We start from the raw sequence: 9,289 nt of genomic DNA, 5'->3' as shown, positions 1-9,289 counted from the left end.
TAAAGAAAATAATCATGATCAAACAACCCAAGTCTCAGACGTAAATTTGCGGGATATTGCTAATCAAAGGACCATGATACGAATCATAACTCACCATCAAACTGCTCAATAAGCTCCTCACTATTCTTTGCCACATCTTCTTCTGCTGAAATTCGTGCACAATTGACCTCAACGACATGTTGCTCATTGCCATCAGTAGCATTCCTGAACCAAACAAAACGGCAACACCCTATCAAATCGCATGGACCATTCGTGAGGCATCAAAGCAGTAAAATGGCCCAAGAAAAACAGAGGTAATAACGACATTAGTGCAACACTCCCTCTTCCCGCCTCAAATTTAAAGATCGGCAGCAAAGAGAGGCTCATTATATTAAGCATTGGCTCCGCCATGACACACACGGTTAATGTCCAAAATATAAAATATGGTTACAGTGCATATGACTTGCATGACAAAATTCTCAACACAACTAAAAATCATATAAAATCACTACAAAAACAAATTTCCAAAGTTTTATGGTTTTTCCATAATAAGGGTTCTAATAATAGAATTTTAAGAAACATATATCATGATAGTTAAAATAACTAGCTAAGTCTTACGAAAACAAACGTCGCACAAAAATTTGTGTTGCAGCGGTATCTCAACTTGAAATTTTATTTTTTCAATTGTATACGGTTAAGAACGGTGGGACACGAAGACGTATAAAACACAGTGATACGTTATTCTAGAAAGGTACTAGTGCTTAGGACTCATTACAATCAGTTTGCCACGCACCTGACAATTGATTCTGTTGCCGAAATATGTTTGGTCCCCATCTCATTCACAGCATCATGTGTCCTCTTTGTATGCTCAAAAGCCGACTTAGCAGTCTTAAAACTAGGGATTTAAAAAAGAGTGTTAGATTGTGAGTGAGAGTATCCGGATAAAGAAAATTTGGGGAAAGAACACTTACCTCTGCTGCATGAGCACCTCCATACGGCAATGCCTAGCAGCAGAAAAATCCGAAGTGTCTTTTGCATCCTTTTCTGCTTGCACGCAAAAGGCCTGCCATTTCCTTTTAGCATTGGTAACAATATCTCCCATTGAAGACAAATGTCCATCCAAGAAGGACTTGTTCTTCATTCCGCTTTCCCTAAGATCAACAAGCTTTGAGTCTACCTGCAAGCCGAACATCATTTGATTTCTATATGAACGACAAACTAAACTGACAGGAACATAAAATTTTCCGACCCTTCCCCCACAACCACCACTCAAAATAAAATGAACAATCCAAAACTGACCAGATCCATTTGTCGCCGAATGTGATCAGAAACTAAAGTAGTCATATTAGCAATAAGTTTCTCTGTATCTGATTTTGATTGTTCCTGCACAGAATAGAATAAGCTTTCCACATCAGATGTCAACAACCAGAACCATCTTTCAAATAATACTTGTTGGTGCAAAGTTAGAACCTCGTAAGCTTTTTTAAACTCATCAATGCTCTTCATTTGCACTTGGTCAGCCTGTGAAGCGTAGTCTTCAAGCTTTTTTGATTCTTCAAAAAGCTTATCCACAAATTCTTGAGAGCGCTCGGAGATATCCTTTATTTGTTCAATGCTGAGATTGAATTTCTTTGATTTACAATACACAATAATATAACAGTCAGAAGAAGATAAAAAACCATCAGTCTGAACAGAAAAAAGAAATAATAACAGTTTTGTACAGGACAGAAAAGAGAAAAGCATAACACGTGACGATTTAGTTTAGAACTAACAGAAGGAAAACTTGAAGCACGTACATTTCGTAACTCGCTCGCAAAAACTGCCAATTCACCCTGCTGAGTTGAAAGGGAACCCTGAAGATCATCAAATATTGAACCAGCTTCGGTAGCCTCGGATGCAAGAAACTAATTTATCACGAATTATAGATTTATATTAGTACTAGCAATGAAAAGCTTAGAAAAAAGAGCACACCACTAGCTAAAAGTTGAAACAAGTAAAACATACTTTTTCTATTGAATCGCCATTGGAGGATATAACAGAAGTAAGTTCCTCAAAGGCAGCATCAGAGTTCGCTTTATGCAAGCGCACGACATTTTGTACTGCCTCGATATGAGATATATACAAGGACCTCAGAGATGTCACTTTCTTTTTAAAATCAACAACGGCCTACAATAAACAAAGAGGAATTAGAGGATTTAGAGATAAAATATAACAAGACACACAAAAATACGGGGAAAGCAAGGATTTCAATGAAGTGGATAAGACCATGAAAGAAAGACAAACAACAATATTGGATTCTTTATGTACCCACCTTATCATGAACGTCCAAAAACGAATGACAGAGCTTCTTCACACCTTCCAGATGTTCATTCTGTTCAGACAATGACGTTGCAACAGTGCTGCACAGAGAACCAACTTGCTGAGCGAGCTCCGCCTGGTAATTGTTCACTACAGTTCTGTTATTTGAGTTCAACTTATCTTCTCTGCCTATAAATTAACAAACAGGTAAACAAGTTAATAGATACAACTTCAATTCTTAGTCAACAAAAACAGAGCAAAGAATAAGTCATACCAATTTTCAAAAATAACGAAGCATTATCCTGAAGAGATTTCTCCAAATCAGCACGTAAAACACATGCTTGATGATGCAGTGCATTTTCTGTCACACATAATTAACATAATCTAAGAGGACTATTAAACAAGAAACAGGGATAGAACATGATCATGTGTTTGGCATACCTGCTTTTCTCTGCTCAGAAATGATGAAGTCTTTCTCTTTCAAAGTGTACTGACATTTTTTTAATTCTTCCTCTCTGTTGGCAAGCAATTTGCTAGTCTTGTTCAAGTTTTTCTGTGTGGTTTATCACAATTTCCCTATAAGCAAGGATGTATATCTCATAAAAATAATGAGCACAAATTTTGTTAACTCACCTCGGTACTATCGAGTTTGTTGCTCAAATCGGAACACTGTTGAATTTGGTCGACTAATTTGTTTTGCAAATCCTCAAGTTGCTGGTTGAAACATAGAAAACAAGTCAGATATAACAGGAAAGAACAAGCAGGCACGCCCTATCTTCTAAGCATAATAGGTTGTTTAATAAAACAAACCTTTTGTTGCGTTTCTATTGTGAGCCCCATCTGTTCAATTTGATCTGACATAGCCTGAACAAAAGAAAAGGATGCACCAATGAAAGGCCTCAAAAGTGATTTTAACAACTATATCATAAAAATGAACATCAAACCAATATATATCTACCCATGAACAATATTAAAATCCATGCAAGAAAAAACGTCCAGGGATCTAAAATAAAATTATCTTCACGATCTGGGCACTGAAAGTTACATGGAACAATAGTACTGCTCTAAATGAAATTTTCATATTAATAAAAGATAACAGACTAATAGAAAGAAGAGAAAAATAACCTTCTTTTCACTCTCCTCCTGATAGAATCTTTCCTTTGGAATATAGACACCATTTTTCTCACGCGTAGCATAAACCTCTGATGAAAGTCACCAATTAAATGATTAATATCTTAAATAAGACAATATACCAAGAAACCTGAAGAACCCAAGAGATACTTCAGCAAGGACTAATGAGCCACACATTTCACCTGCTTTAAGACGTTCAATTTCACCATAAAGGTCTTTGATAAGTGTTGATTTCATCATTTTTTGGTTAACCTAAAATATCAGAAAAGAAAAACTAGGTTAAGGGAACAAAACGAAAAGCATCTCATATCCTGCATACCTTGTCCAAATAAAAACAGCTAAACTAGAGCTAAATAGATCAACACAAATCTATTCTTAAAACGAAAATGTCCCTAACAGCACTCGTTCAGTCCTTAAACAAAATGAACAAATCATGCTCATAATTTTGTCTTATATCCTACCTAATCCTAATACAAAAGAACATTCAAATCAGTCACTCTGTTTAAGACAGTTTTATCGTATACTAAGACAATAAATCTAAAACACAATGCAGTCAAATACTTTAAATATCTTTGTAGAAGCACTATGCTTGTAACATATTTACGTGAAATGTTTCAAAGACATTATCACTACTAAAGATGCATGGTATCATGGAGATTTTTAAACACCATGCCAATCACTAACAAACCTCAGGCTTATTTTTTATGTGTTTTGCCCTGTGTGCATAATCCAGCGTGCTCAAAGTTTCCTCTAAGCAATGAACTGCAGGAGACACTGTTGCAATGATGCATGTCTTGGTTCTTCCCCCGAGTGAATCACGCAGTAAGCGAGTTAACTTACTATCCCTATATGCCAACATTTCCATGTGAGCACACCCAGAAAAGGATAATGCTAGAGACTCAATAGAATGAAGCAGTGTCAAAGGCACAAAAAAAGAAAAAAACCTGTAAGGGATGTGACCAAGGTGCTCCACTAATGCATTGATTACTCGTCCTAAAGTAAGCAAACTTTTGTTAATTTCCCCAGCTTCCCTTGCACGGCCCTAACAATTATCAAACACAAATATAAACTTAATAGTTCAAAATTAATATGTATTAGGAGAAAGCCAGAGCGTACGCTGAACAAAGGGTATGTTCATGATAAATACCTCCCTGGCACCAGAACGAGATATATTCTCTGACCCAGCCAGATCAACCAAATTAAGTTTACCACATTTAATTAGTTCTTCTCCTTCCGGGGTTGCTTCCTTGATATGGATTGTAATTGAAAACAACGAATGTGACCGACTGTAGACAAAGAAAGTATTGGTGAGAGATATGAAAACATGATTCCACCACCTGTCAATTAAGGAAATAGAAAATAACAGTCACCTTGACTGCTTGTTCAACAAAGTTTCAGCAGTCCGTCGTTTAGCAGACCCTCTCTCCAGAAGCGTAAAAATCTCACTAGCACTTGTCACAATCTCTTCCTCCAATCCCCTTACAAGAACTCCACCTTTACCATCCTCCATGAGAGGCAGCTGTTTTTTCTGCTTCTCCTCCAAAGAAACCTTAGAAATCTCCTCCGGGGCAAGCAAATCAGTGATCTCTTCATTATACAGTTCCAAAAAGGTGACCTTCACACTATACTCCGCATTCTGGCCCTCAAGTGTGTCAAAAATCTGCTTGACAGCCCTGGGAATGACTCCAGCTTCCGGAGGTAACTCTCCATTGGGACCACTCTGTTTTAGAATAGTAAAATCAAATTACTAACATTGCTCGTTAACATGCGTCACATAAAATCAGCACACCTCATAAAATCAGAGCATACCTTGGCCCTTTTGCACTCCCCTTCCATAGTGTAGGTTTTCCCTGTACCAGTTTGACCATACGCAAAAATAGTACAATTAAACCCCTCAAGAACTTCATTAACTATCGGAGTAACAGCTTGTTCATAAAGATCCTTTTGCCTAGCAGAAGGACCAAAAACCTACACAAAGCAAAAGTGAACATATTTCAGATTTGCAATCCCCCTAAAACCTACTTCTCTTCTCACTATTTACTTTTCAAAGTGAGATTATCAAACAACAGAAAAGTGTGAGCAATACCTTATCGAAGGTGAAAACCCTATCGATGTGCTTGCCGGCGATACTCTGAGAGACGGCGACTTCTCGACTGTAATCATTGCAAGTCACAACTTGCGGTGCGTTGCTCCGTAACTCTTCGTCGCTGAACGGCCTGCGATAAATCAAATTGCGGGGTTAGAGTTGCAGAACGCAAAAAAAAAAAACGAAGAAACAAGGAAAATGGAAACGTAAACGGCATACCTGCAACGGAGGAGGACCTGGACGTTGACGCCCTTTTCTTTCTCGTGGCGCATAGACATTTTCAGTCACAGATCCGCTTCTGAAAGTTCCTTCCTGTCTTTCTCTGTGTGTGTGTGTGTGAAAGGTGTGAGAGCGGGGATGAAGGGTGGTGAGTTTGAGATTTGAATTTTTGAAATCCGCTCTTCTCATTTCCCCTTCCATATATATCTACGGCTCAGAGTTGGGGGGTCGTGATCTAACGGTGTTCCCATCTGTCTAAGTTTTACTGTTTTGCCCCTGTCTTTCCCGTTTCTATATTATCGTTGGCATGTTTGATTATTCGACTCAATTGGACTACCCTAACAATCAGTCCAAAATCCTCTTTACTTTTTACACCTCCCGTAATTTCTTTAGGTTATAGTAAAATACTGAAATTAATCTTTTAAAAATTTAATAATGTCAAAAATATTATCTTATGTGCATATATAAAAAAAAATTTCGAATTAAACTTTTCGAAACATTTCAAGAAATATTGATCCTGTAATGAAAAATTTGAAATGCATTCAAAATTTAATTGACTCTGATTAATTTTAATTGCTTTTAATTAATAGTTTTAATAACAAAACAATTTTCCTGAAATGACTTCAAATTTATTCCAATAAACTTTCATTTTATTTTCCGTAATAGTTTTTTAGAAGGTTACGAAAAGAGCAATGAGAACGCTACATGGCACTCCGGAAATATTTATATGATTTTTTTAGATATTTAAAATAATGTATTGTGTTTATTTAAACTTTTATTTATAGTTATATCAATAATTTAATAAATTTAATATATATTTTTTTGTAAAATTTTTATTTTAGGTTGAGAAAGTTAAATCTCACTTTTATTTAAAATGTTTTTGAAAAATATAACACTAAAACGTTTTTTTTTCTACTTCCAAAAACAAAGAATTTACCAAACATGTCTTCGAGACTATCCGTTTCTCATATTTATTAGTTTTTTTTTTGCATAAACTATTGTTTGTTTAATGATCATTCATCAAATTTTGAGTACTAAATAACTATAATGCGTTAATTGCTTATTGTCGAAATATATTCATAACGCTAGTTTGAAAATAACAGTTTAATTAAAATATTTTTGAATAAAAACTTACTATGAAAAGGTTTATATAATATCGAATTAAGTAAACTTAAAAAAAGTAAAATCATTATTGAAAATTTAAAACTAATTAAATAGTTAATAAATTTGCAATTTCAGTTGATGCATTAAGCAGTGAACATATATACACATAAAATATGAAAAGTTAAACAATTAATATATATATATATATATATATATATATATATATATATATATATATTATAAATTAATGCTGATACAATTAGTTCCTTCAATAGCCATTTTGATATAATTTATTACAAAACATTTAATATAAAATAATACAAGTCATCGTGTAAAAGTTGGATTAAATATTTAATGATTTTTTGCTAGTATGATTTTATGTAACTATAAAATCAGAGTTAAATATCTTATTTGACAAAAGTTGTTCAATTCCTTTTTTACAAATATAACCTATATGCATGTGCCATAATGTTTCTAAATCACAGTCTGTCGATTTTATGTTTAGTAATATGTAATTTTGTATTTAAGAATTCATGGTAGAAAGTCACTTTATCAAACATACATAATTTATAATGAGTTAAAAGTGAATCAGTTCCAATAATATTTAAATTTAAAGATAATATGAATTCATTATTTCCAATTGAAAAAAAGTATCATAATTTGTCCAAATAAGAAGTCAAAATCAAACTACACTTAAATGATAAAAACCAATACATAGTAATAATTCAAAATGTCTAATAGCTTCAACCTCCACCGATTTGTCATCTCTAACATCTATCCATTTTTCAAAATCATTTGACTTCTGATAGTTTAGGTAACCTTACATTCAAACACTGGTGTTAGTAGTGGTACATGAATCTAACCACTAAATGTTTTTTAGTATTGAAGCTAAATTGACCTTAGAACATACCAAAGTAATAAATGTACCTTATTTGCACACCAAACATGATGTTTTGTATCGTTCTTCTTTATATCTCCAACCATATTACAAAAGAAACATTTATTATTTTATATTTGTTTCTTTTGTAGTGAACCTATGTGAACTTCATTATTTGGATTCTCAAATTTATTCATTTTTGCCTTTATGTTTAAAAGTACGTGCTAAATGAACATTTTCACTATTTTATTGTTTTAATCTCTTATCTTATTGTACACAATATGAAATGAGCTCATTAAGAAACCATTTTTCTTCCTAACAATTATAAGACACTTTAAACTATCCAAACAATGAGAGAATAAATATCAAATTAATTGCATGAGTAAGTCTTCTAACATATAAAGTTTCAACCCCTTCAATTTTGAGGTAATATTTGACATTTTCAAGATGTATTATCTCACATTTCCTTTGCCATGATACTTTATGAAAATCAAACTCCGAAGAAATACGCTTATTTTTGCATTGTCGCTTTTTGCAATCTATTTTTCAATCTCAACAAAGAAGTATTCAACACTTGTTACTTTTTCAAATATACACTCTTAAAAACCTATTGAATGTTACGCTTAATGATTATTAGATTCATGTTATTTGAGCGACCCCACTTATCATAATATTTACTTTTTAAAGTGGTGCTTAAGTATGTAAGAGAATGAGTTTCTCAGTTTTAGTACAAGGTTGAGATCCATGTAACAAAAAATTATCTCCATGTTCAAGTCCTTAAGGCTTTGTTCACTTTAATGGATTTGGGGGAGAGTGATTGAAAGAATTTGAGAGGGTTTGAAAATAAATTTTGTGTTGTTTATTTGAGTGAATTTGAAGGTAAGTGAGAGTTGATTTAGAAGTAAATTTTTTTAATATGTCACATAAATCAAATTCTACACTAATTCTTACAGACTTTACTTCAAAAATCACTCACTTACTTCCAAATCTACTCAAATAAACAACAAAATTTACCTTCAAATCCTCTTAAATTCATTCAATCACTCTCTCTCAAATTCATTCAAGTGAACAAGACATAAAATTTGTTCCATTGAAAACCATAACTAAATTTAGATTCACACATTGAAGCAATTGTAAGTGTATTTAAAATAAGAGAAATAATATAAATAAGTTCATATCATAAAAATAATAACAAATATGTTCAAATAATGTAACACATCTCAAGATACCTTACGCACTATCAATATCAATTTTTTTAACAAGAATATTAATTATTAAGGATATCTTGGTGTAATGATATAATATGTATAAAAACAAACCTATCGTTAAATTGATTCAGCACACATTTATTATAACAAATGTGTATGCAATTTAACCAAATATTAATCTTCGTTTAATCAAATGAACACTTGCATGGATATACATAAACATTTAAGATTATAAATAAAAATCAAAAGTTAACAATAACCTTTTAATATATATATATATATATATATATATATATATATATATATATATATATATATATATATATATATATATAACTCACACACATGTAAAGAAAAGAAGCGTGTGATCCAAATTAGAAAACAACT

The 9,289-nt window shown here is 32.8% G+C and overlaps 1 protein-coding gene across 1 annotated transcript in view; it reads right to left on the bottom strand.

The window, feature by feature from the left end:
• LOC124832658 (P-loop containing nucleoside triphosphate hydrolases superfamily protein) overlaps positions 1 to 5,871 on the bottom strand; it is a 6,620-nt gene extending 749 nt beyond the window's left edge. Inside the window, exons 1-21 of the mRNA XM_047306918.2 lie at positions 5,714 to 5,871; positions 5,495 to 5,624; positions 5,218 to 5,376; positions 4,779 to 5,128; positions 4,556 to 4,694; positions 4,353 to 4,450; positions 4,097 to 4,253; positions 3,591 to 3,660; positions 3,403 to 3,479; positions 3,088 to 3,141; positions 2,911 to 2,991; positions 2,719 to 2,830; positions 2,552 to 2,638; positions 2,291 to 2,466; positions 1,984 to 2,145; positions 1,776 to 1,883; positions 1,450 to 1,608; positions 1,279 to 1,362; positions 951 to 1,156; positions 773 to 874; positions 95 to 204 (exon numbers count right to left, since the gene is read on the bottom strand). Of these exons, the coding sequence (XP_047162874.2) occupies positions 95 to 204; positions 773 to 874; positions 951 to 1,156; positions 1,279 to 1,362; positions 1,450 to 1,608; positions 1,776 to 1,883; positions 1,984 to 2,145; positions 2,291 to 2,466; positions 2,552 to 2,638; positions 2,719 to 2,830; positions 2,911 to 2,991; positions 3,088 to 3,141; positions 3,403 to 3,479; positions 3,591 to 3,660; positions 4,097 to 4,253; positions 4,353 to 4,450; positions 4,556 to 4,694; positions 4,779 to 5,128; positions 5,218 to 5,376; positions 5,495 to 5,624; positions 5,714 to 5,772 (2,680 nt within the window). The 5' untranslated portion in view covers positions 5,773 to 5,871. The remainder of the gene's footprint in view (positions 1 to 94; positions 205 to 772; positions 875 to 950; positions 1,157 to 1,278; positions 1,363 to 1,449; positions 1,609 to 1,775; positions 1,884 to 1,983; positions 2,146 to 2,290; positions 2,467 to 2,551; positions 2,639 to 2,718; positions 2,831 to 2,910; positions 2,992 to 3,087; positions 3,142 to 3,402; positions 3,480 to 3,590; positions 3,661 to 4,096; positions 4,254 to 4,352; positions 4,451 to 4,555; positions 4,695 to 4,778; positions 5,129 to 5,217; positions 5,377 to 5,494; positions 5,625 to 5,713) is intronic.
• Positions 5,872 to 9,289: the final 3,418 nt, after the last annotated feature.

This window comes from Vigna umbellata, chromosome 5, assembly GCF_029865625.1.
Source record: "Vigna umbellata cultivar VRB3 chromosome 5, Vumbellata_1.0, whole genome shotgun sequence".
In the NCBI taxonomy this organism is placed as follows: domain Eukaryota; kingdom Viridiplantae; phylum Streptophyta; class Magnoliopsida; order Fabales; family Fabaceae; genus Vigna; species Vigna umbellata.
Note: the sequence above shows the minus strand (reverse complement) of the source record. Positions and strands in the feature narration are given on the sequence as shown.